Genomic DNA, 27,777 nt, shown 5'->3' on the forward strand with positions numbered 1-27,777 from the left:
CCCAAAAGCAAGAGTTTAGAACAGGAGGTCGTAGCACAGCAAAATCCCAAAGCAAAGAGAGATGTCGTCTTGTGCGCTGCGAAATCCAAGAGCAAGAGGTCGAAAATGCGATCCGCGTGAGCTTTTACCAGATCCGCCCACGCATGCAAAAATGTTCCACAGCCTCCCATTGGCTGAGGCTTGTCGCATCATGGCAACGGGTTTCCGGCTCGCCATTGGTCACGTGGGCCGTACTTTTGGCCACGCCTTCCTGCCCATTAGTAATGGCTTCCTCCAACTCCACAAAGGCTTGAAATTCTGTCTAACTCTCAATGCATATTTGGTTTTGATTACTACACAATGGGAAAGGGCTAATCTTTACATTCAATAAGACATAACTAACTACTGCAGGCTACATGTTGTCGTGCAGTTAACTATAGGGGGTTTGCTTTTATGGCACAACCGAGACTCGACCCGAGTCGTCCACATGGAGCGGCTGGGGTGAGCTGGCATTCATTTGAACATTACGATTAGTGTGACACGTAGATGTGATTCCCCTAACATTTTAAACTCTAATCCCAATGTGTGCGACATTTTTTTAATTTATTTTTTAAACATTTAACTGTACATTTTAAAACTAAATATGTCCCTCCTAATGCGTTGAGAAACTACCTAACAGATTCACACCCACAACCTTATACTGTTCACGTATTGCCGGTTTGAAGTTCACGTACTGTTTGAAACTAAACATAACCGGTCGGCAACATTTTTACATTTTACACTACACACAATTTATTTTTCAAAAACTATGACCCATGACCTGGACTTGAGGAATAAAACTTGAAGAATTTGTTGCTGGAGTCATATTCCTGTTGCTGGAGTGGCTTCTTGCTTTGATAGGCGGCTAACAAAACCGGCTGGTCCTGACTGGCATGCAGGCCATTTCAAGATCAGGGCCATCTAAATCTTCATACTTGCACACATGGATCTTTTTTTAAATTCACGAGCAGGGCCACTCGAAACGTGGTCAAAATGTGTGGTGCCAATGCCACTCAACAGGTGGTCCATATGCAGCAAGGTGATTGGGCAGCCAGGAGGTATAACAATGGCGATGGGTGTGGCCACAGAGCTTGTGGTCCATAATGTGATGGATGGGATGATGGGAGTGAGTTACGGATGGCAGCAAGATGCTGCGACGGCAAGGTAAGTCCTCTTGATGGTCCTGGATCAGGGAGGAAGAGAAGACGCAACGAGCAAAAAAGGAAAGGACACGGTGGCACATGCAAAACAAAGGTATGACAAGCGGGTGAGAGGAACACCGGCAGAGTGAACTCGAGCCTGGCCCTGCCCGTTCGTGCCCCCCACCGTTAACTATACTACCCTAGCCCTCCTTGTATTTACAATTCGTCTCTACGTCCTGTCTCCCACGTCCCCTCTTTATTCCAAATTCGTCCCCAACTCCCCCCAGGCTCTCCCAGGAAGGAAAGGCGGAATGAACACAATGTTTCGTACTCACGTCGTGATGCATCTTACCAATCAAACATTGAGCCCCGTGGTGCGAAATCCATCCCCTTGTGGATGGTTGTGGATGGTGCGAAGGGGTCTTCACAAAATTCTAACTACACTAACATCATTACACATTTAATCTCCCCGGGTTTGTACCCTGCCAATCGGTCTTCTTTAAACTATGTGGTTCTAAGAACCCGAATTCCCATTGCCCACACTGTGGTGCCCCTCTGAATCTGGGTCTAACCCCAACAATTTTCTACCTGTGCCCTCGCACAATTTCGGGGCTGGGTCGTGTGGCTCTACCAGCAGGTCTACCTACCTGCACCCCTCCGTTCACTATTTCTACCAATTAGGCCACACGCCCAGCCATTTCACTGTCTCATGCACCTCACAAAAAAACTATTTCCACAATCAGCACCACAGGTGTCAATATCTAGGTAATTTACCTGCACCCTCTATCTAACTTTGAACTACCCACCCGGGCCTCCGTGAATGGGTTTTGAATGTTATCCAAAAAAAAACAAACAAAAAAACAACATTTCCTTAAGTGATTAATTAATAGCTCACTGGGTCAAATTTGAAGTTTGTTATCACACTGGAAACCGTGTCGAATTTGAAGATTTAAAACGCAATCCCGATACTTCCTAAATCTTGAGCGTACATAATTGAGCATACATAAATATTGAACGAGAAAACGCAAATGCACTGAAACAAGGAACTCAGAAGTTCCATACAATATTTTTTTATGCTTCTGCCCCCGAAGTTTTCGGGTTGTCTGTCCGTCCGTACGGGCTAAACCTCGTTTTTCTCAGCAACCATATGTCCGACACTTTCACTAACTTTACTTACTTTCCACTTTTACTTTACTTTACTTACTTTACGGGTTTACGGGTTGTTTACTTACTTTACTTTTAGTTGTTTTTTTCCTTTTTTTTCTTTCAGGCTTTGTTTTGTTACTTTCTTTGTTTATGAGACAAAACTTTCAGGGTAGGAGTGACACCCATGCAGAATGTTTTAAATGATAATTGTGATGTCATCGGTCACGTGGTATGGCAGCCATCTTGGATTAAACGCAGAAGAAAAAAAAATATTTCTTGGAAACCGCTGAATGCAAAAATTTTAAACTTGGCACATTGTCAAGTTCTCCCAATGGGGAACAAAACCATGATAATGATGACATCATAGGTGAAGTGGTATACCAACCAAAAATGTTTTTATCGAATTCATTATCCTAAAAATCTGAAATTGTGTGCACATGATCTATGACCCATTTGTCTTCAAATATTAAATTTATGACATCATAGGTCACATGGTTTGGCAGCCGTATTGGATTTAACCTAAAACCCTAAAAAAACATCTTCTCCGAAACCACCAAATCGATTGACTCCAAACTTTACGTTTGTCATTGACTAGGCATGGGGATTAAAAGATGACCACAAAAACGTCATTGGTCACATGGTGTGGCAGCCATATTGGATTGAAGGAAAATATTAAATAATTATATCTCTGAAATCGTTTACCCCATCGATGCAAAATTTTACAAATATCATCGAACACCATTGTTGCATATCGTTAGAAAATGATGATGTCATAGGCCACGTGGTTTGGCAGCCATCTTCGATAGAAAAATGAACCTTGTCCAATCAACATGAAACTTCACAAAAGTGATCCCCTGCCCATACATATGCAAAGTGTATATTTTAAAGGTCATATGTCACGTGGTGTGGCCACCATATTAGGTTGAAAGCCAATAATTAAAAAAATCCCTTCTCTGAAACCACACCGTTACAAACGAGGAGATGGGAAGAGGGAGACGAGGAGAGGTGGGAAGAGGGAGACTAGGAGAGGTGGGAAGAGGGAGACGAAGAGAGGTGGGACGAGGGAGATGAGGAGAGGTGGGAAGAGGGAGACGAGGAGAGGTGGGAAGAGGGAGACGAGGAGAGGTGGGAAGAGGGAGACGAGGAGAGGTGGGAAGAGGGAGACGAGGAGAGGTGGGAAGAGGGAGACGAGGAGAGGTGGGAAGAGGGAGACGAGGAGAGGTGGGAAGAGGGAGACGAGGAGAGGTGGGAAGAGGGAGACGAGGAGAGGTGGGAAGAGGGAGACGAGGAGAGGTGGGAAGAGGGAGACGAGGAGAGGTGGGAAGAGGGAGACGAGGAGAGGTGGGAAGAGGGAGACGAGGAGAGGTGGGAAGAGGGAGACGAGGAGAGGTGGGAAGAGGGAGACGAGGAGAGGTGGGAAGAGAGAGACGAGGAGAGGTGGGAAGAGGGAGATGAGGAGAGTTTTCAGGTTCACTATGTCAATAAATTATATTTCGTTCAAAATCATGGTAGATTAGCAAACCTATACATTTTTGGAAAGGTTATAGCATAAGGAAACCAAAAATCAATGTTTACATTTGGAGAGATACCTGTGTGGCGGCCATTTAGGATTTTCAAAATGGCCACTGTAAAATACATATTTTGTTCTATTTCTGCCTCTAATTACCCTAAAAACTTTTAAAAATATACTAAACCGATATTTTCAGGGACAAGGAATCCAATGAAAGTATCAAATTAGTGCTATGGGGAATGGGAAGACACGAATCAAAGGTTTTGAAGTGCAAAATACTGTCTTTATATTCGCGATAAGTTGCATAATCAAATACACGTTATCATTTTGTACAGGCAGTTAATAACATCAAAATGTGTCACAATAATTCATATCACCAAACATACACAGGCAGTCAGCAAAATCATATATACACATGCAGTCAGTATAACTTCACATCTACACAGGCAGTCAATGGCATCAAACATACACGATGACAGAATATGCCATTTAGAGTTCGTCATCACTGTCCTGTGTGTCGTATCCGACAATATAGTCCGCATCGTTTTCACAGTCCGTTCCACACAAGCAAAGATCTGTCAAATTGATTGGCAAGTCGAATTGGTCGAATGGTCGATCGAATCGAATTCGATGAATCGAATCGAATCGAATCGATCGAATTGGTCGAATGGTCGAATGGTCGATCGAAGCGATTGGTCGAATGGTCGAATGGTCGAATTGGTCGAATGGAATTGGTCGATTGGTCGAATTGGTCGAATCGAATTGGTCGGAATTGGCAAATGTAAACATTGATTTTCAGATTTTCCATGTAATAACGTTTCCAAAAATGTATAGGTTTGCTAATCTACCATGATTTTGAACGAAAAAACATAGTGAACCTGACTGGAGGTGGGAAGAGGGAGATGAGGAGGGGTGGGAAGAGGGAGATGAGGAGGGGTGGGAAGAGGGAGACGAGAGGTGGGAAGAGGAATACGAGGAGAGGTGGGAAGAGGGAGACGAGGAGAGGTGGGAAGAGGGAGACGAGGAGAGGTGGGAAGAGGGAGACGAGGAGAGGTGGGAAGAGGGAGACGAGGAGAGGTGGGAAGAGGGAGACGAGGAGAGGTGGGAAGAGGGAGACGAGGAGAGGTGGGAAGAGGGAGACGAGGAGAGGAGGGAAGAGGGAGACGAGGAGAGGTGGGAAGAGAGAGACGAGGAGAGGTGGGAAGAGGGAGACGAGGAGAGGTGGGAAGAGGGAGACGAGGAGAGGTGGGAAGAGGGAGACGAGGAGAGGTGGGAAGAGGGAGACGAGGAGAGGTGGGAAGAGGGAGACGAGGAGAGGTGGGAAGCGGGAGACGAGGAGAGGTGGGAAGCGGGAGACGAGGAGAGGTGGGAAGAGGGATACGAGGAGAGGTGGGAAGAGAGAGACGAGGAGAGGTGTTAGAATTTATCTGTATGCTCCGATTGTCCGATTGAGCATAGAGGAAGAGGATGACGGGAGGTGGGAATAGAGGAAGAGGGTGACGGGAGGTGGGAAGAGAGGAAGAGGGTGACGAGAGGTGGGAAGAGAGGAAGAGGATGACGAGAGGTGGGAAGAGAGGAAGAGGGTGACGAGAGGTGGGAAGAGAGGAAGAGGATGACGAGAGGTGGGAAGAGAGGAAGAGGGTGACGAGAGGTGGGAAGAGAGGAAGAGGGTGACGAGCAGGTGGGAGTCACTAACTTGATTAGTATATCAGGTCGTGATTTATCAATGATAACATCACTGTTTTGATAACTTTCTGAACACACGTAGTCTTCCCTCGACCGATATAAGCCTTGAAGATTGCACAAAACTATGTATTTCGCAATTGTCGTGGTTACGTCAAAAATTACGAATGGTTTATAAATAATTATAATATTTTGATGTTGTAAAATGCACAGTCTCCTGAGGTGGAGTTTGTTTTTTTAACATGAGTGAAGCTCGTGGAAGAGCAAGGTAGAACTGACAGTTGGATAAACATGAAGTGAATTAATAGGCTATAGGAACGGTTAATGGGAGCTCTAAAGATCGTATGGGTCAGAATTGGGGATGAAAATAGAAGGTGGTGCACTGGTTGCTTGAAACCCTGATGGAAGAGAAGAGTGAGGCAGGACAAACTTTTGGAAGTGAGTTCCAGAGATGGGAGGAAGCGAGGAATAAAAGAGTTGAGGTTTGCAGACCGCCTGAATTTTGGAAGTCTAACCAGGAGGGGGTTACTCGAAGAGCGCGTACATCCGGAGTACATCGGAAGGCTTGGTGGACTGAGTGCAGAGGAGGAAATATCGGAAAATCTACAGTTTTATATCAGAAAGAGACCACTGACCAACCTGCAATGTGAGAGCAATCAAATCAGTGCTTCAGCCTCATCTTGAGAGATTCCAATAAATATGACGGCTTTAAATTCCACATTATCCAGGATAGACAGATGTGATGCTGGGGCACCACTCCATCCCGGACGGTGTTACTCCATTGAGCTATGGACAAAGGCCTTGTGGACTGTAAATAGCTTTGATTTTCCAAGGAAGAGTTTGGATCACCAGAGGATTCACAGTCTGTGCCTGCCTTTCGATTTATTCCCTTTAAAATTCATTTTCTCTGCAACAGCTTGTCCGATTGCCACAAAATTTCCAACAAAGGAGCGCCGCCTCCTGTATAACTAAAAAAAGAGAAGAGATAATTATGTCTTTATTATGACATCATAATTCGACAAGTTTTACCCTTAATCTGATCAGTATGGCATTGAGGATGATCTGGAGATGAATTGGTCAAGAAAAAAAAATGATGACATCATAGGTTGCGTGGTTTGTCAGCCATATTGGATTGAACATTTAAAACTTCAAAAATATTCTTCTCCAGAATGACTCACGAGATCGATGCGAAATTCCTCAAACCTGTTCTACTAGCCATGGGTCATTAATCTTGAAAATGATAGTCATTGGTCACATGGTCTGACCGCTATATTTTATTTTATGCAAAAATTTAAAAAACGTTCTTGTCTGGAAACACTGAACGGATTGATGCGAAATTTTAACCATATGTTTCACTACCCATGGGGATATAATGTTGCAAAAAAAACAAAAAAAACAACGGTCACATGCTTTAGCAGCCGTATTGCATTTAAGGAAAATATTCATAAAATATGTTTCTGAAACAGCTTACACTATCGATGCAAAATTTTACGAATATCATCTCACAACATTGCTGCATATTGTGTGAAAATGATAACGTCATAGGTCACGTGGTTTGGCAGCTATCTTGGATATAAATTAACCATAGCCAATCAACACAAAACTTCACAAATGCTATCCTCCTATCCAATCATAGGTGGAGTCTAAATTTATCTGATCGTATCGATCGTTGAGTTGTGGGAGATATGTTGAAGGCAGCAGGAAGTTGGGGTGTGAAGAGAATGACAGAGATCTGTAATCTGGTGGTGAAAGAAGGCCGCATTCCAGTGGTTGGGAACTGAGTACCCTCGTACCTCTACACAAGGGGAAAGGTGACCCTCTGGAGTGTGGCTCGTACCGAGCGATAGTTATTGGAGCGTGGAATGAAGGTATTGGAAAGGGTGTTGGAGAGGAGGATAAGGAAGAAAGTGAAGATCGACAAAATGCAGTTTGGATTTATGCCAGGAAGAGGAACGACAGACGCGCTTTTTATTGTGAGGCAGTTGCAGGAGAAGTACATGGAGAAGAGGAAGAAGTTGTTTCTTGGGTTTGTTGATCTGGAGAAAGCATTCCATAGGGTTCCACACAAAGTATTGACATGGGCATTGAGGAAGTTAGGAGTGGAGGAATGGTTGATCAGAGTAGTGATGGCAATGTACAAAAGAGCGCGCACAGCTGTAAGGACGAAGGACGGGAACAGTGGTGAGTTTGAGGTGAAGGTGGGAGTGCATCAGGGGTCTGTACTAACTCCACTACTATATGTAGCTGTGATGGAGGTGCTGGCTCAGAATGTAAAGGAGGGTTTACCGTGGGAGTTGTATGCAGATGATCTGGTGTTGATTGCCGAAAGTATGGATGGACTGAAGGAAAAGATGAACAAGTGGAAGGAATGTATGGAGACAAAAGGTCTGAAGGTGAATATCGGAAAGACTGAGGTGATGGCAAGTGGTAAAGCATGTGGTGAGGTGGAAAGAACTGGGAAGTGTCCGTGTGCTGTGTGCAGGAAGGGTGTCGGAGTGAATTCCATTCAATGTACAATGTGTGCTGGGTGGGTTCATCAAAAATGTAGTGGTCTGAGAGGGTCATTAACCAGTGTGGCAGCTACATTCAAATGTAAGGTGTGCACAGAGGGAGCTACAGATGGAGGAAATGTTGAGTTGGATCTTGAAGACGGCGTGAAGCTGGAAGGTGTGAAAACATTTTGCTACCTCGGAGACATGCTGAATGGAGAAGGTGGATCAGACTCGGCAACGGTTGCTCGAGTGAGATGTGCATGGACGAAGTTTCGGGAACTGAGTGGCGTGCTGATGAGGAGGGGAGTGTCGTTGAAGCTGAAGGGAAAGGTGTATGCTGCATGTGTGAGAAGTGTTATGATTTATGGGAGCGAGACATGGGTAATGAACGTAGAGCAGCAACGAAGGCTGGAAAGGGTGGAAATGCGAATGGTTCGGTGGATGTGCGGAGTATCGTTGAGAGAGAGGAAGACAAATGATGAATTGCGAAAGATGATGGGAATAGAACCTGTGATTGATGCTGTGAAGAGAAACAGGTTGAGATGGTTTGGTCATGTTTTGAGGAAGGATGAAAGTGACTGGTTGAGAAGAGTGATGGAAATGAATGTAGAAGGAAGTAGAGGACGGGGAAGACCAAGAAAGACTTGGCTAAAGATGGTGGAAAAAGAAATGCGGGCAAGGGGGTTAACAAGGAGAGATGCAGAAAATAGGGCAAAATGGAGAAGGTTCTCATGGGGACCGCAAGGCTAACCCCCGCTCTAGCAGGGAAAATGGCCTTAAAATGCATGTTGTTGTTGTTGTTGTATCGATCGATCGTAAATAAACGTAGCCGATCAAAGTGGTGTATTATAGTGGGACATTTTGGTACCTGGTCATCCTGCCAGCCGTTATAAATTGGCAGTTCTACTTGTATTTACTCTTCTTCTGTGACCATATTATTACCCACTTGCAAAGTCCAATTTTGGTTGAGCAGAAATGTTTTGCCGAAAAGTGTTAAGAAAAATGTTTATCAAGTTTAATTGAATGTCAAGGTTAAAAATATATACTGAGATGCAATAATTCAGACCAGTATCTATTTATGTTAAAAATTGGAAACCTGTAGCGTAAGTCGTTTATGCGCAAATTGACCAATAAAAACTGGCTCTATTAATATTTACTAGCTGAAACCCGTGGAACATCCACGGAAGGGAGGATGTGGTGTATGGATAGAGTGTACCATTATGGATGGCATAGGGGAAGGGGAGCGCTCATGGGATCTTCTTCTTCCGTTAAGCTCCAATTTTTTATCTTTAAGTTAAGTCCAATCAGTCCTCTCTGCTCGAAGTGCTCAGGCCATGCCTTCCCGCTCTCATACTTTTATTTCCGTTCGGTGTAGAAAGAGATTGACATATCGTTCGTCTGTTTTCAGCTCGTTGTCTTTAAGCTTCCTTACGTCTCGCCACCTGCTACACCTCTCTGAGTTACGAGGATTTATGCAACGCACCCCGAGTATCGCAACGTCACTCCATTTAACTTTATTAAAATGACGATAAAGACGTGAAACCCGTGGAACATCCACGGAAGGGAGGATGTGGTGTATGGATAGAGTGTACCATTATGGATGGCATAGGGGAGCGCTCATGGGATCTTCTTCTTTGCAACGCACCCCGAGTATCGCAACGTCACTCCATTTAACTTTATTAAAATGACGATAAAGACGTTTCCTTATATATCCTAATTTAAAATATTCAAGGGAATAAAAAGACCATTTGGTTTCACACCACCCATGTTCACACCACTCGACTGTCCAATCAGCGGACAGCTCGCATTGCCTTCGCCCAGCAGATGCCAATACGATGGTGTCGTAAGATAAAATAAAGATGGATTCTTCTTCATCACATCGCATCGCATTCTCTTCCTGTGAAACTGTTTCATAGAACTGTGTCGTTTATGTATATTTTTATTTTATTACATTCACGTAGTTTCACATTCTTGACTTCGTGGAGCTTCAATCTTTTGTGTTTCAAAAAAATAAAATAAAGATGGATTCTTCTTCATCGCATCGCATCGCATTCTCTTCCTGTGAAACTGTTTCATAGAACTGTGTCGTTTATGTACGTATTTTTATTTTATTACATTCACGTAGTTTCACATTCTTGACTTCGTGGAGCTTCAAATTTGTGGTTCAAAAAAATAAAATAAAGATGGATTCTTCTTCATCGCATCGCATTCTCTTCCTGTGAAACTGTTTCTCCATTTAACGTTTCCAAAATCAAAACTTCAAAAACTTCTTCACTTCGATTCGAAAAAACTTCAAACTTCAAAAAACGTTTCCAAAACGTCACTCCATTTAACTTTATTAAAATGACGATAAAGACGTTTCCTTATATATCCTAATTTAAAATGTTCAAGGGAATAAAAAGACGATTTGGTTCACACCACTCGACTGTCCAATCAGCGGACGGCTCGCATTGCCATCGCCCAGCAGACGCCAATACGATGGTGTCGTAAGATGGCGTCGTATCGGCCGATAATCGGATGCTTTTGGGTCCCAAAGTCGGCGAATTCAGATTTTTCGAGTATGGCTGTACGTGATAAACAAAGAGCGCGGTTCGTAGATGGAAAATGCATTAGTGCCATGGGCATCGGGTCACTGGGTGCGGCGTAAAAGGGATAACAAAGTCGAGTCCTTACGGTATTATTATATAGATGGCTGAAAAATTACACAAGGTTCTCCATTGGGAAATACAAAGTCTTGATAAATTAAAAGAAATAAGAGAAAAATCCCAAAAACATTTTCCTGCTATTTCACTGTAATAATAATTTTTAAAAAACAGACTTTGTTTTTCAGGAGTCTCTCCTGCATTATAAGGGAGAAGCTTCTTTAACCAATTCACATTGGCAGATGGAGATGGAGTTGGAGTTTGAAGTTTTAATGAATGAAAAATGCTTATCTGGTCAGGGACTTCTCTGGCAGATGAAGAGATCAATATAATGGAAAGTGCTGGTGTGCTTGATTGATCCAAATTAGATTGATAACATGTGGGATCTCCTAAACGACATTTGGCAAATGCGATTACGCTTTCAGCCTTGTTTATGACCTTGAAGTATCTTTGTTGAAGGAGTGCACTCATTACCCCATATATGAGTTGTTGCAAACAAATATTTTCTATGGACTGATTGTTGTTTCAAAAGTGTCCGAAGCCTTCAGAAAAAGGAATCCCCCCCAAACCCCCTATTTTTCACATTTATATTGTTTGACTTGCCGATCCCTCTTTGTTGTAATCACGCTTAATAAAGTGGCCGTAATGGAGTTTTATTTCAATTCTGCTCAATGTTTTGATGGAGTTTGATATTTTTTTTTCATAAGAAATTATACATTTCATTCTGTAGTGTTTAAATTTGTTCATCAAAATGGGATTGACAAAAAAACGTCATTTGTTTTCACAAAGGTAGTTATAACTAGAACGGCGCTCGGTGGAGCGCATACCTCCACCAGGCTGAAGTTTACGTTTTATATCCCATTGATAGGTCGGATCTGGATTCGGACCTGACCCAAAATCTAATTGGCTTGTTCTTGTCACTTAACCAACTCATCCACATAGTTTTATCATAATCCGTCCACAACTTTTTGAAATATAATGCTACATATCGTTTTGGTCCCATCACTCAATGATGAAGAATCACTTAAAAAAAAAAAAAAATCTCGTATCCCTATTCGTATCTTAACCAAAATCAAGCCAATTTGTCCTTATCACACACCTGACCGGAACACTAAAGTTCATCCAAATCCGTCCATAACTTTGTGAGATATGTTACTATATGTCGGTTTTAGCCCCATCACGCAAAGGTGAAGAATCACTTAAAACGATAACGACATTCTTCGACGTCACAACGGGAGCTGGGAAGAGAGGAAAATGGGTGACAGGGGAGGTGGTAGTCACTAACTTGATGGACATATTAAGGTAGTGATTTATAAATGATAACATCGCAGTTTTGATAACTGGCCGTAATGCAATTGTGGAAAAGTCTTACCCACTTGTGTGAACGCTTACAGATTGCCCATGTTTCCACATTGCAGTTGATCGTCTTTGTTTATCCTCCTTTTAATGTGCCTTTCTTGTACCTACTCAACTTATTTATCAACAACTTATTCAATCAATGGGTCATGTCACAACGTCGACCGATAAGCCTCCGCCCATTTATTACAGCATTAAAATACTTGTAACAAGTTTGATTTAAATCCATCCAGCTGTTCTCCAGTGAATTTGAATCTTCACCAAAATTGAATCATTGCTTCCTTGTCACACATCCAACCTATCTGCAAAGTTTCATCTGAATCCACCCACAACATTGATATATCCTGTTCACAGACAGACTGGGGAGAAAACATAACTTCGGTCCACCTTAGGTGGCGGAGGTAACAAGTTGGTGTTCCTTATGACGTGATGCACTGTACTTCATTGAGTTACTTATTGGAACATCACCTAATGGTGTTTGCTTGCATTAACGTATAGGATGACCTGATGAGGAATATTGATTTTTTTTCTTTGACTCTTCACGATTGCCCATCTTTCCACAGTGTCCGATGACAAAGCGTGACACCGATGGTGTGGAGATTTTGGAGCCTTATGCGGCTGAGGCAAAGTTCTTCACAGAGTCACGGCTCCTTCAGCGTGATGTGCAGATTGTTCTGGAAGGCGTCTCTAACCAGAATCTGCTGGGCACCATCATGCACCCTGTGAGTCTTGTGTGCATTGTAACAGTTGATTCTGAATGTGAGATTTTTGGTCTGCCATTCAACGAGCAATATTACATGTTCCGCCTGAATGTGGTTGTTGAATGTTCCATTCCGAGTTTAATGACGTACGCTTGAAATTGCATGACAGTAATTCAGCAGAAAAGGAAAGAAAAAAAAGATTCACAACTTAAAATAGAATGTTTAATATGCTCCCTATCACATTAATTGATCTCAGAACAGCCTTATCTTGCATATTTGTCTGTGTCCACTCGCTCTTTGGACCATCTTCCTTGTCTCGTCGTTGTTTTTACTGTCCTTAAATCAGCATTTTCACTGTCATTAACATCTGTATTCTTTACATCCACAACCCCTTATTTGCTATCATTTTTATTTTCCTTTGTCGGCATTCATTAATTCATCATCGTTATTTGTGAAGCCATTCATTAATTCATCATGTTGGCATCATAATTGCTTCCATAAAGTGCTGTGCTGGACCTTTGTTTTTGCTGTGCCAAGGGCTACTTTTCCCTCTGAGGTGCAATAACACTGAAAATTTACGATGACAGCATCTAAATATTTATAATTGACTTGAATGGGGTAAGTATTTGTTCAATAATTTATTCTTTAGATTGTAGAATGCTATGTTGTATCTGGGGTTGCAGTATCTAGCTAACTTTGCCATGTGCACATCATTCAAGTGTTGAATTTGGCTGAGATATCTTGCCAAGTCAGACCAAGCCATAAACTGTTAGGATGCAGTGTCAGCAGGAGATGCTGCATCTTGGTGCTTCTTTTGGATTAAAACAAAAGTTGGCTGGCTCGTTTACATTTTGGGATCTTTCAAAACGATTCGCGTGTTGTGCGTGGATACGCTGACCAAATGACTGTTTGGGGGTTGGCTTTGCATTTTTCACTTCAGTTTTTAGATGGAAGTGCTTCAATGTCGACAGATTTGTGGAGATGTCGGAAAGATGAAGGGCTAATGTCCAAAACGTCAACTTCTTGTTTTCCATTGCAGTTAGTATACTTCTATCTACATTCTTCATAACTTGCATCGACCTGTCAAGTCTCTTCAAATCAGTTTTTCCTTTTAAACCCTCCAAATACCAAAAAATAACAGCCACATTTTAACTCACCCCCTGTAATTCTTATGGAAGTGCCTATTGGGGTTAGAGGGGAAAGTTTAAATTTCCGTTATTTTTTTGCTATTTTAAGAGCTTTTAATGGGAAAAAACTTATTTGAAGATGCTTGGGTTGGCCTTTTTCGGGCACCGTGGGTGTTGTTGTTTTTTGGTCCCCTTTTTGAAGCAATGTTTTATGGCCGGATGCCCTTCCTGCTGCCAACCCTGTTTGTCGCCTTTTACAACAAACAGGGAATTACCAGTGAACTGGTACTCAATTAGCCGACCTCGGAAGGATGACAGGCTGAGTCAACCCCCCTGGGAAGGTGATATAAGTTACTCGGAGATAGAATGATCACAACTGTTCATTACAATCAACGTTCTGTTGCTTTCCTCCGTTGTCGTACATTGTGCATTTTTTTGTTTTGTTTGGATGTGCCTTTTATTTATCGACGTGGAATAATGGACGCCAATTTCCCCTATTGTCGTATGTACGTACATACATGCGTATGCATGTATGGTTGCCACTTACTCCACTGAAGGACTCCTTAAGATCTTTAACGTCCACCAACATGTCCCAGGTAGATTTGTCCCCTGCTTAACGTCCAACCGAGGTTGCCACACTTATTGATGCAATGCAATGCCTTATGAAACATGAATGCATCAGTTTTATTTGCGGGTTGAGATCAATCCCAGACCAGACGATTCTGAGACGAGTGAATTAACCCTGTGTTCGGATCCTTACCCGTCCCTTATTTATCAACCGATTGCTCTGAAACCTGATACAAGTCTTCTACTCACTTGTCTGCAGAATCGCTTGTTCTTAGATTTTTCGATTTCAGATCAGGGGCCCTCCCGGGGGTTCATGGGGCTCATGGGGGAGGGGGGGAAGGGGGTGTGGGTTGTCATCCCCTTCAAATAAGCAGTGGTCTGAACGATAATCTTAAGACTCAGGACTAATTTTTTATTTTATTTTAGTATTCCGCACTTGTCAGTTCTGTCATTTTTTAAATTGGTATTTTAAGTTCTATAATGTCGGCAAAATTTAATCTTGCTCTTACCAAATTAGAAGTTGATGGTTTTTTTTTGTCATTGCCGACTTTGCATAGTGTGTTTTAAACCTTATATCATGCGCTTTGTTTATTTTTCATTTATTTTTCTGGTGTTGGAAGAATGCAGTTCAACCATCTAACTGAGCAGAAATGGTAAATAGTAGTTCCTGGGATTGGAAGCGAAGAAGGCTGTGGAGAGCTGACTTTTATTGGTTGCATGTAAAGGCACTGCTAGTGGTTGTCAGACTGGTGGCGTGTGGCTTGGACAAGTGTTTTTTTCAACCCTCGTTGTTTGCTTCCCACTGTGGCTCTTTGAGCTAACTTTACCGAGCTGTGCTATTCTTTTGCAGTGAGATTTGTGACAAGCATTTTGTTATTGGGACATCTGCGGATGTTTTGCATGGACGATATAATGAATTACCAAGCTTCGTGTTGTATCTTCAGAGATCTGTTAACACAGTCTGTCTTCACTGGGGGTACAATACACCTGTTATTGACCAAAATGGTGATTAAAATACTGCGTTGAATATTACCGCTATTCTCCAAGGATCACTCAAACAAAACCGAACCTGCCTGTGAAATGTGAGGGAGGCAAAGAGGCAGGAAGATGTTTCTGATTATAAAAGGGGAAGTTTATTAAAATTAATGAATATGAGGGAAAGGAGATGACAGGATGCTAAAATACCTGAACCCAACTATGGCACCAAAAATAAATATGGGGACTCTCACAACAATCGTGAATGATTGAGGGCTTGAGCAAGGCACTATCTGGCAATGGGTCCAGTTTGGCCTGTGCAGGCTGGTGTTGAAAAGGGCTGATTTGCATAGAGCGGGAGGATGGCGATCGGGTGGATGAGATGGAGGGGAGGGATTGGAAGGAGGTCCGTATCCAATTCAGTCCTCCTGGTCTGCATGATGAAGCCAAAAGAGAGAGCTACCGTTATTTATGCCGAGACAGCTGACGAAGTCGCTAGAGGCATTATGTTTTTGGGTTTTCCGTCCGTGCGTTCATCCGTGATAGGTTTTCGTTACCGCGATAACTTAAGAATGGGTAATGGGATCGAAGTCAAACTTGGTGGAAGTATGTATGATGAGGTAAAGATGAACTGATTCGATTTTGGGGTTACAAGGTCAAAGGTCAGATGTAATGTTGGGTAGAAATACAGTTACCACGATAACCTGTGAACCAGTGATGTGATTTTGACCAAAGTTGGTTCAAGTATGTATTATAAATTTATCATGCATAGATGAACCGATTCAATTTTGGGGTGAAGAGGTCAAAGGTCAGAGCCTGTAATAGGTTTTAACTTGAGAACGACTGAAGTGATCGAAGTCAAACTTTGTACAAGTACCGTATATGAATAGAGATGATGAGATAAAGGGATTTCATTATGGTGTCAAGAGGTCAAAGGTCAGAGGTCCTGTTCGGTAAAAATTCTGTATTGTGCTAACTCGTGAACCAGTGGTGCAATTATGACCATACTCTGTACAAGTATATACAGGGTGAGCCAGAAATATGGTCATTTTTAACACTCGTGTAAAGGTAATGAAAAGTTGTATTTCAAAACAAATTTTTACAAGAAAGTGAATTACATAACATGCCATTTATTTGTGGAAAAGAACATCGAGGAGATGTGCACCATTTCGTCTGACACATTCCTCCAATCTTGGACGCCAATTATTCATGACGTTCTGCAACATGGCCACGCCAATATCATTGATTTCGCGTCTGATGTTTTCCTTAAGTTCATGAAGAGTTTGTGGACGGTTAACTTACATTTTGTCCTTTAGATATGACCACAATAAATAATCACATGCAGTCAAATCGGGTGACCTCACTGGCCATGGAATATCGCCATTTCTGGAAATGACATGCTCTGGAAAGAGCGCCCTTGCAGTATTCATGGATACTCTGGCGGTGTGGGAGGTTGCACCATCTTGCTGAAACCGTGATGTGAGAGGTTGCACCATCTTGCTGAAACCACGTCATTGGGCTCACTTCTGCAAATCTGTTTAATTCTCAGTGGAGGAAGTTAGAAACCATATCGGTATATCGAGTTGCAGTAACAGTGACAGCATTTCCGTTATCGTTCTCAAAGAAGTAAGGCCCTATGATGCCGAACGACGAAAGTGCACACCACACTGTGACTTTGGGACTGTGTAACGGTTTCGTGTGCATTGCTCTTGGGTTTTCGGCTGCCCAAAAACGAGTATTTTGCTTGCACACAGATGAAAATGTGCTTCATCAGACATGAACAAATTGTTAGCAATGGTTTGGTTTTCATTTCCGTCCATAAATGGAAGCATTTCCTCACAAAAATTATTGCGGGCAATCATCATCTTGGCTTAATTCCTTGACGGTTTGAATTTTATAGGGATAAAAGTTTAAATCCTTATGCAATATGCGGCGTAGTGGCGCGAGAAATTCTTAAGGCTGATGCATGCTTTTGGCTGGAGCGATGCGGACTTCTCAAAACTGAATCCCTTACACGCTCAATGTTTTGTGCCGTTGCTTACTGATTTGGGTGCTCCCGGTGGTTTCTCTTTTAAAGTTGAACCAGTCCTCTCAAACTTCTGAACCCATAACTTGATAGCATGAACAGACGGCACATTTCCATGATGTTGAACATTGAAATGGAGTTTGAATTGACGTTGTGCAGCAGTTGCACTATCATTATTCTTGTAAAAAGCTTTAATAGCAAAAGTGCGTTCTTCACCCGACTAATTCCACATGGTCACTCAAGTGTTTTGCCTGCAAAAAATAAAACTAAATCAGTAAAAAATAATAATAATAAAAATGCATGTTATGTACTTTAATATCATGAATAAATTTATTTTGAAATACAATTTTTTATTTCCTTCACACAAATTTCAAAAATGACCATATTTCTGGCTCACCCTGTATTATGATGAAAAGATGAACTGATTAGATTACGGCATCAAAGGTCAGAAGTCATGGCACGTCAAAATGCGATACTTGGGAACAGCTGAAGAGATCTAAATTAAACTTGGTACAAGTATGTGTGATGATGTAATAATGTTGGCGGTGGCATATTAGTCGGCATCGCGATGTCAAAGAGTGCCGTTATTGTAGTAAACCGAACAGCTGATCATTAGTATTGCCTCTGTATGCAAGGTAATGTAACAGGCGAAAAATACCATCCAGAGACATTGTGTAATCAATTAGCAACGAGTGAAAGTATTGAAATATTCCCAAGACCTTATCTTTCATTTTAACTTTTTAACCGTTGTATTAATTTTCCGCAATTTATTTTTAGTTCGCCTTTAGTCTCACCCGCCAATTTGCTGATATGTGCAAAATAGCTCAATGATTGATATATACGTATTATATAATGTGAAGTGTGGTCCATGCGTTCAGCCTTTTGTTTTCGGTGGCCGCTTCTCTCACTGTTTTGGAAAAGCTCTGCACGCAGACAAAACCACATTTAACCCGAAGAAATGCATGATACCAAATGAAATACATTTTAAACGTATAAATAGAACATGGAATCGCAGTTTGTGTATTAACAGCGCATCAGGGTCGACCTAGGCTGACAGGGTGGCCACTAGGTAAACACATTCACCTCCAAGCTGTCTCACCTGGTTTCAAATCTTGATCCAGGTATAAACTGCCATCTCGGTGTTTCACAGACTGAGTGAATTATTGATGTTTGTGCGGTCCCTCCAATAGACGTTAAACTGGGCATCCCATCTACTGACATTATTTGGTGAACATTAAAGATCCCCACAGTTGTTGTTTCGGATGCAGCCTGTGGCTGCTGGTTGCATCATTTCTGGAAGCATGTGTGCCGCTCATGCAGTAACCCTGTTACCAGTCAGCTGATATTCATGTTGGTGATCTCGGAAGGATGGCATGCTGAGTCAAACCCACCTTGTGTTGCTTCAACGGCATGACAGGGGTTTGGGCTCAAGTCCTTTAGAGCTAAAGCCAACCACCTTAACCGTTAAGCCAACACCAGGCTTGTCCGCTCCGTGTCGTTCTCAAAGAGTAGGCAAGCTCTTGCTGGCACCATGGCCAAATTCCTGCCCAAATTACTGCTGGGAAAACAGTGGAAGATCTTGCAGTTTCACCCTTGCTCAGGAAGTTCCTTCATTGGCAACGACACCCTGTGACAAGAATATGTGGGTTATCACAAAGTTGAGCAAACTATGTCGGCGTAGTAGTCTATACTGAAAGTCTTTGAACAAAGATTGCAGTGCAAGGTGGTCATTTAATTAAAGAAGAACCTCCACTTAGCATTGTGACTCAAAAAGAACGTTTAATAATAAACTTCAAAGATGTCCAAAATAAACTTAAATTTAATTTTGGATGGACATGGTGACGTAATTCATGAAGATTCGAGTAGTTTAGCAGTTCAAACCCCAGCCAAGTAATGAGTTGTATGAAAGACTTTAAATATGGTGGGCATTGCTTCTTTGCTTAAAGCTCAACATTAAAGAAGAATAGAGCGAGAGAGGGAGGCGTAGGTGGGGGGAGAGGTAGAGAGTGATGTGAGAAGGGAGGGAGAAGGGAGAGAGGAGAGTGATAGGGAGGAGGGGTTTCCTTTTGCATCATTCCTATCCAACCCATTCTTCCCCACCCCATTAATTGTCCAATTCTCCTTCTTTGTTGGCCTTCAACTCCAGTGTTGGTGTCCTCTTTCCCACCCCCCACTCCACCCCATCCACTTTTCACCACTGTTCCTTTTTTCTTGTTGTCATAATCCGTTGTGTTCTAGTTCTTCCATGAGCCTTGACTGTCAACAAAAAAAACACTGTCATAGGTTGGCAACCATCACGTGGGCTTGATGGACTGAATAATCTTTCTGTGTGGAAGTTTCTTGGATGGGAAGTTATCTATTGTATATTTATTATATAATTGTATGATATTGTGAACCATTGGGTCTGTCCGTACATTCGTCTGTCTCACGTTTACGGTAGCTGCTTCCTGCACTGCATTTGAAAAGCTCAACATTCACGTTTGAAATGATGAGAGAACGGGCATGAATAACGTTGATGCCAAATTTTATTTCACAAGCAGGATATTTTGCCCTCTTTTTCGTCAAATTGAACCTCCGCCACCCGATGTTGCACCAACAATCAGTGAAAGTAGCTCAGAGTTTGGCTCTGAGTGAAAGAAAGCGTGCAATGGAATTAACCTTTTTAAAGTCCATGAAATCATTTAAATTTATTAACTTAAACTTTTCCCGTCACTGGGGACGTGTACTTTTGCTTGCTTTTCCTATCACTGGGGATGGACATAATCATAGCGTCTTGCGAAAAATAAATAAAATAATGACTCGACATAAAAATTTCTTTCAATCAATGAAAGAACCCTCCATTCACAAGCCATATTTTCCATTCACCAGCCGGTCAAGGCAATTTTGCAGTCAGCACGGGCATCCTTTTAAGGATGTCAACTTGGAAAAAAGACATTTTCACCTGGTCAACGTTTTGAGATGGTAATGATGCATTTGCATGTTTCCATTGGCAGACTGTTACAATGGTCCATAGAAGTCTGAAGCTCAACAATGGCAAATTATTGGGTTGAACAATGCGGGGACATCCCACAGCAAAATTGGACGTCAACTTGGGTTACATGTGGTGCTCACGATGACTGGCCTCAATGCAGATGTCTCAGGGTGACCTCTAACATAGAAAATGTGACTCTAATCAAGCTTGTCAGATTTTTTTGATTTTTTTTTTGTATCCAAGATCGAGGCTCATGTAAGAGCTAACATTAATCACAAAAAGACAAACTGACACATAAAACATGATAAATGGAGCAGGAGACAAGATGGAGAGAGAGAGGGAAGCACACAAGTTTAACATTTGAGAGCAGGGACCTTGGGAGATCTGTGGAAGGGAGAGGGCTTGGGGGGAGGAGGCATGGGAAGGGGGTGGGTGGGTGGGAGAGTTTTTCTTTTTCCACAAGCAAAGTGTTTTGACATGCATAAAATCTCATTCGAAGGTTATCCACAAGAACCGGCTTCCTGCTGCAGGTTATGAAGCCTGTAGGATAAAATGCCCTCTTCTCACCCAAGAACACAAAACAGCCCATTTGGCATGGTCTGTACATTTCAACACTGGAACATCGCATCCTGGAGGAAGATTCACCAGTCTGATAAGTCTTACTCCTGCATGTGACTTCTGCTACAACTCGAGTTTGGTGGAAACCGAACATGGCCTTTATACCAAAGAACATTAGAGTTCAACCTGTTTTGTGCCAGATTTGTTATGTGGCTACCTGGTACAATAGAAGCTTGACCCTGTCACTGTGCAGGGTAACCTGGTAACCAGGGTAATGGGTGAAAAATACCACCCAGAGACATCTTGTAACGTGATGTTCCACATTTTGACAAGCACCCACTTCTAAAGTCCGGTAGACATGGATGACAGTGCCTGACCCCGTCGTTTTTGTGCAGTTACTGACATCTTGTGAAACAATGACATCACAACATTGCTCTGGCTAGCAATAAGTCCTGATTTAAATGTAATAGAGCATGTTGGGAACATTATTGGGTATATGATTAAGATAAAATAGCCCCAAGTGGGCTGACGGTCATCTCCTCAGGTTGTAGCTCAGACCTCTGCTGATTTTGCCCCTCCCCTCCCTTCCCCCTCCCCCTTCCCCTTCCACTCTCCGGAGCCTCCACGATCCCCTGGGAGGCTCCCTGGTATGAAGTCAAAAAAAAATCTAAAACCGGGTGACCCTGCGGACCATCGAGTAGAAATGATGTATCCGGTTTCAGAGCAATCGGATGGTAAATAAGAGACCATTTGGGATCCAAAGATTTGGGGTTAGCCCTCCTGATCAAAAATGGAAAAAATTGAAGCCCGAGCGATTGTGCGGGCCACTGTCATGTATTCATGTGTCAAGTTTCATAACAATCAGCCAGGTGATGAGGGAAGAATAGCAAAAATAGGAAAAAGTTAATTTTAATGGATGGACGGACAGACATCCGGACATCACGACCCATTTTATAAGTTTATCACTTAGAGAATCGCCATGAGATGACCTAAGAATGCCCTCTCCTGTGCAATCTCTGACACGGTTCGAGTCTTCCTTGCACCAGCATTGGTGACAACTCCTTATGACTTCTCTCTTGCCACTTCGTTGGTGGATGAGAAGGAGTGTTGCAACAGTTATTTGTTTTTGTTCATTGGTCTTGAGCAATACATCGCAGGATGTTTGGCCAGAGCCGCATTCCAACATCAATGTTGTTATATTGTGTGTTAAACAGTGCCATTACAGACATCCCAATTTTGATATTAAAATTCCATAAAAACCCTGAATTTGTTTCAAGTCATTTGTCAAATGAGCATACTTTACCAATACTGTACAGGTTTTGTTGTTAATGAACATTACTTTCTGAATAATAACCCCACACGTGGGGTTTAGCAATTGGTTCATGCCCTCCCATCTGTTTGTCGTCAAACATCAGTTTGAGGGAGTAACAACTTAATCTAAATCAAAATTTATATTTTGAACACGAATTGGAACATGAATTGGAAGAACAGTTTGCTGTTTTACCAGGCTCTGAATCCGTCCTTAACCTCCATGCGCAGAGAGGAGTCGCACAATATTTTTACTCTCTCTCTACCTCCTAGCTAATGTGACGTGTTAGTTTGGGTGATGAACGATAATTGACACTGTGTCAATGGCAGTAAGTTCCAGATTTAATTTATTTCATTTATTTATACGACTTTTACGATCTTTATTTTACTTTCATTGTATTATACTAGGGCATGCCCGTACTATATATATATCTAAAATTATATCCCCCCCCTCTATTTACATGAAATGGTTTGGTCCAAAGCGAACGGCTTGCGAGTGGTGACAACCCCCCCCCTCTATTTACATGAAATGGTTTGGTCCAAAGCGAACGGCTTCCGGAGTTTGGTAAAGAAATCGCCATCGCGTACACAAACGCGCAGGAAAGCGAATGAATCGCAAATTCGTTTTTATTAGTTGTAAAACATAGTTTAACGCCAACATAGTTTGCAAACGTGAAATAAATGAATACGCTCTCAAATGTGCCATCCGAGGCAGAGTGTGCCCGCCACGTTCGGCACACGCGATCGTTCGCTGCTCTCTGATTGGTTGAATCGTTTTTTGGACATAGCTCGGTAAGTAATTGTCCGATTAATATGAAACCTTGAAAAGGCACATCCTCGGGTCCCCAGCAATATACCTGGCAAGTTAAAAGTATATCGGACCCGTGGTTGTCGAGAAACAGCGGTCACAGACAAACGTACAGACGTACAGACAGACAGACAGAGATTACTGGAATTATAGATAGATACTTGAACACTGCAGAACACAAATCTCCTCCTTGTCACTTCCAAGAACCTCTAGTTTTTCAGTATTCGGACATGTTAAATAAGGTGGTGTATAAGCGTGATGTATAAGGACTGTTTAATGGCGCTAAACTTCCGGATTATTTTTTTTTTTTTACCAATCTTTTAAATTATTATTTTATCTAAATTGAAGTACTTTTATAAACTTGAAATGCATATTTTGGTGTTTAGTAACATGTTCTATAAACTCTAGTTTTCTCAGTTGATCCAGGAAAATACAGCCTGGGCGTAACTTTTTCCATCTACCATATAAAACAGTCAGTTTGTGTGTTTGTACAGATGTCTGTCCCCTTTCATAAGGGTAGGTTTTAAAGGCCAATCTTTGAACATGAATGTGTGTACACTACGGTCTATTATTGTTGATAAAACAAACTCGAAAACATTTTCCATGAAGAGTAGTTACATCTCTTCTATTGGAATTGTAGATGATGGTTTGCAAATCAAGCCTCACCGGTGGTGTACAGAAGTTAAAAAACAAACAAAAAAACCCAATAAATACAAGCTGCATGGAGGTGCAATTTGCTGCACGTGATTGCAACTCACGCAGAGTGAAAAGATTGCTCATTTACATCCGTATGAATGAATGAATGATCGTTTTAAGGCAATTTTCCCCGCTAGAGTGGGGGTTAGCCTTGCGGGCCCCATGACAATCATGGTTCCCTTTTTGAGGCAATGTTTTTTATGGCCGGATGCCCTTCCTGACGCCAACCCTTAGTCGCCTCTTTCGATGCGCAGGGAAACGGTGTACCTATTCTAAACCGGGGTACACACCGGTAACACCGGATTACACCGGAACCGGGGTACACCGGATTGTTCATTTACATCCGTATGATGTATAATAAATAAACAAGATATCAGCACACCTGACACGAAGCCGAGGCTTCAGACTTTGGCACACTCGCAAAGTTGCATCGTCAAATAAACTGTTCCAACCCATCATACTGTTTTTTTACAGGCTTTTTACGAATGTGTATAAAGGATAAAGTCTTAATGGTGCATTTTGTTTGTTTATCTTTGGTGGACAATACCTTTTGGGTGCTTTCGCTTTGTAATTATTGCCCAAAACCATCTTGATCAAACAGGCACACCTGAAGCCAATGTCGTATAAATATAAAGCTCGCTTTTTTTTGCGTGTGGAATTGGAATCGGGCAGTTTATCTTTGGTGCGCCCTCAGCAACAGCAGCACTGTTACTGCTGTTGATGCTGCAACATCTGACGAGCTTGATTGGAGTCACGTTTTCTATGTTAGAGGTTACCCTGAGACATCTGCTTTGAGGCCTATCATCAAAATCATCCGTTTGTTTGTGCTAGCGGACCAATCAGATGATAGCAGCCCTCAAGAAGATTGAGCTTTGCAACAAAGACTAACTTTTGATATTGGTATTTGGCTGGACCTTCATAAATCGTGAGCACCACATGTAACCCAAGTTGACGTCCAATTTTGCTGTGGGATGTCCCAGCATGGTTCCACCCATTAATTTGCCATTGGTGAGCTTAAGTCTTCTGCGGGCCATTGTAACAGTCTGCCAATGGAAACATGCAAATGCATCATTACCATCTCAAAATGTTGACCAGGTGAAAATGTTTTTTTTCAAGTTGATATCCTTATAAGGATCCTCGTGCTGACTGTGCAAAATTGCCTTGACCGACTGGTGTATGGGAAATATGGCTTGTGAATGGAGGGTTCTTTCATTGATTTGAAAGAAAATTTTATGTCTCGTCATTTATTTATTTTTTTCCCCGTAAGAAACTACGATTATGTCCATCCCCAGTGATGGGAAAAGCAAGCAAGGAACATGAGTTGGGAACATTGATTTTGGACAACATTTAATGCACTGACACGAAATAACTCCTTCGATGACAGAAACGTTATTTTTGTTTTTTTTCTTCATGTTTCAAAAAGTATTTACTTTACAGAAACAAGACTGCAAACATTGAAACGTTTGCAGAATGAGCAGGCATGATGAAACACCCTCCAACTGACATTTGGGTTTCAGAAAGAAGATTGAGCTCTGCAACAAAGACTAACTTTTGATATTGGTACTTGGCTGAACCTTCATAAATCGTGAGCACCACATGTCGCATGGGCATTCATTGTCCCCCGTCGCACCGCGGGCGAAAGGGGGACTATGGTTTTCCCCTCCGTCCGTGTGTCCGTCCGTTCGTGCGGGCGTGCGTGTGGGCGTGCATGCGTGCGTACATGCGTACGTGCGTGCGTAAGCGAAGGACCGCATTCAAATTTGGTGTGTGGGTGCAACCCACGTCAAAATCCAAGATGGCCGCCGCCATGTATGTCTGAACCTTGTGAGCGGAATATCTTGAAAAATAAGCGAAGTACCAACTTCTAATCTGGTGTGTGGGTGTATCTCGGCATAAGGAAGAAAGCTCTTGAAAATTGGGTCGCCACGTCAAAATCCAAGATGCCCGCCACCATATATATGTCTGAACCTTGTGAGCGAAATATCTTGAAAAATAAACGAGCTACCAACTTCTAATTTGGTGTGTGGGTGTATCGAGGCATAAGGGAGAACGCTATTGAAAATTGGGTCGCCACGTCAAAATCCAAGATGACCGCCTTGCGTCTTCCATTTTGTCAACTCGCATCACTTCACCGACGGGGGACCTAGGCGTAACGCTTGTTTTAGTAGATTATGGATGTATTCGACTGATTTAGTCAGCCAATACCTGCATCATCGGTGTGAAGCTCAATCATGGTTTTTGATGTCTTTCCTGCAATTATTTTGTTCACAGTGTTCCAGCAGTTGTCAATCAGATTGAGATAGTTTGACTGTTTTGAGGCCTAGCCAGAGTGCTGATCCTGGCATCATGCTGGTATTTTTCCAAGTTGTTAATCGAGAGGATGTTGATAAATCAAGTTGAACAGATGTGCATTTGTGAAGGCAAAATAATATGATATAATGGAAGACCTTTTAAATTATTGAATTCAGCTTCATTGCAATCACAAGGTTTGCTTGGCTCTGATGGTCAAAAAATGGAGGAACAAAGTAAATGGACACCGAATTCAAACCACCGTACCACACACAAGTGCAGTACAACAAAAGCTTTGCTTTTATTTAACTACAAAATCCCAAAGCAATAACCAAAATGAAGCATCATTGACTGAGGAAATCAAGCCTTACCCTAAACATCCTCTCTCTGAAGTTGTATCTCATTGCAGTGGCCTTCACGATGAGCAACAGGCTTAAAGAAAAAAAGGAGGAAAACCCAGCAAGATTGCTGGTATCCCTCAATACTAGGGCGTGCCCGTACTATATATATATATCTAAAATTATATCCCCCCCCTCTATTTACATGAAATGGTTTGGTCCATTCGCAAAGCCAAAGCGAACGGCTTGCGAGTACGGTGACTATCCCCCCCCCCTCTATTTACATGAAATGGTTTGGTCCATTCGCAAAGCCAAAGCGAACGGCTTGCGAGTACGGTGACTATCCCCCCCCCCTCTATTTACATGAAATGGTTTGGTCCATTCGCAAAGCCAAAGCGAACGGCTTGCGAGTACGGTGACCATACCTTGGGAACCACTTGTCCGATTAATTTCAAACCTTGAAAAGGCACATCCTCGGGTCCCCAGCAATATACCTGGCAAGTTTCAAGTATATCGGACCGGTAGTTGTCGAGAAACAGCGGTCGCATACAGACAGACAGACAGACACACAGAGATTACTGGAATTATCCCTCAATATAGCATGCTGCGCACTGCATCGTACTGACCAAAGATGAAGAATAAATACACGATGGATTAATGTCTAACTCAGCGAGGTCTCCGATGTAGCTTTGCATTTAGCCTTCTCTGGTCCATGTCTACATCAGATGGCTGTTGATTTGTACGTTCATCCAATGAGGAAATCTTATTCCCTAAAATTGTTCAGATCCCATGAGAATTGATGCTTTGCTTGGACATCTTCTATCAAGCTTTCTTTTCTGTTTGTGGTAAATTCACTATATTACTCCTGCTTCATTCCCCCCCCCCCCCACCCCCCCCAACCTTTCTCCCTCGCTCTCTTGTTCAGATCCCTTGAGAATTGATGCTTTCTTGTTCAGTCTCACTCCCTAACTCACTACCTCTCGACCTCCCACATTCCACCTTTCTCTGCTATCTCTCTCTACCTCTCTCAACTCTGTCTTGCTCTCTGCCTGAGGAAGTTTGTAACCACCCCTGTGGTTGCTTGTACTCCTGTCGTCAATGATGAACCTGCTCCTTCGCCCCCCTCCCCCTGCCCCCCACTCCTGACCCACTAAGTGTGAAGCATCTGACGATATGGACGCTGAATTCAAAGCTTCCATTGTGGAAACACCAGCTCCACCTCCGGTAAAATGTGAAACGTCTGTTGTGGAAACATTGGCTTCTCCTTCAGCAGAACGTGAAGCAACCACTTTAGGAACACGTGCTCCACCTCTAGAGTGTGATGTCAGTACAGGCCATTTTGATTAGGACTGTGGTCCTCGTTGCTTGCTTCTGGTGCCCGCGTGGAGGTCCAGAATGATCCATCCTTAACCCAAGAAATGGAG

At 42.5% G+C, this 27,777-nt stretch overlaps 1 protein-coding gene across 1 annotated transcript in view; it reads left to right on the forward strand.

Annotated features, from left to right (window-relative positions):
• SND1 (staphylococcal nuclease and tudor domain containing 1) overlaps positions 1-27,777 on the forward strand; it is a gene marked incomplete in the record, with an annotated part of 904,817 nt that overhangs the window by 175,623 nt on the left and 701,417 nt on the right. The window contains 1 exon segment of the mRNA XM_078777892.1: positions 12,553-12,711. Within this exon segment, the coding sequence (XP_078634018.1) occupies positions 12,553-12,711 (159 nt within the window).

This window comes from Myxine glutinosa, chromosome 1, assembly GCF_964187855.1.
Source record: "Myxine glutinosa chromosome 1, kmMyxGlut1.1, whole genome shotgun sequence".
Classification (NCBI taxonomy): Eukaryota; Metazoa; Chordata; class Myxini; order Myxiniformes; family Myxinidae; genus Myxine; species Myxine glutinosa.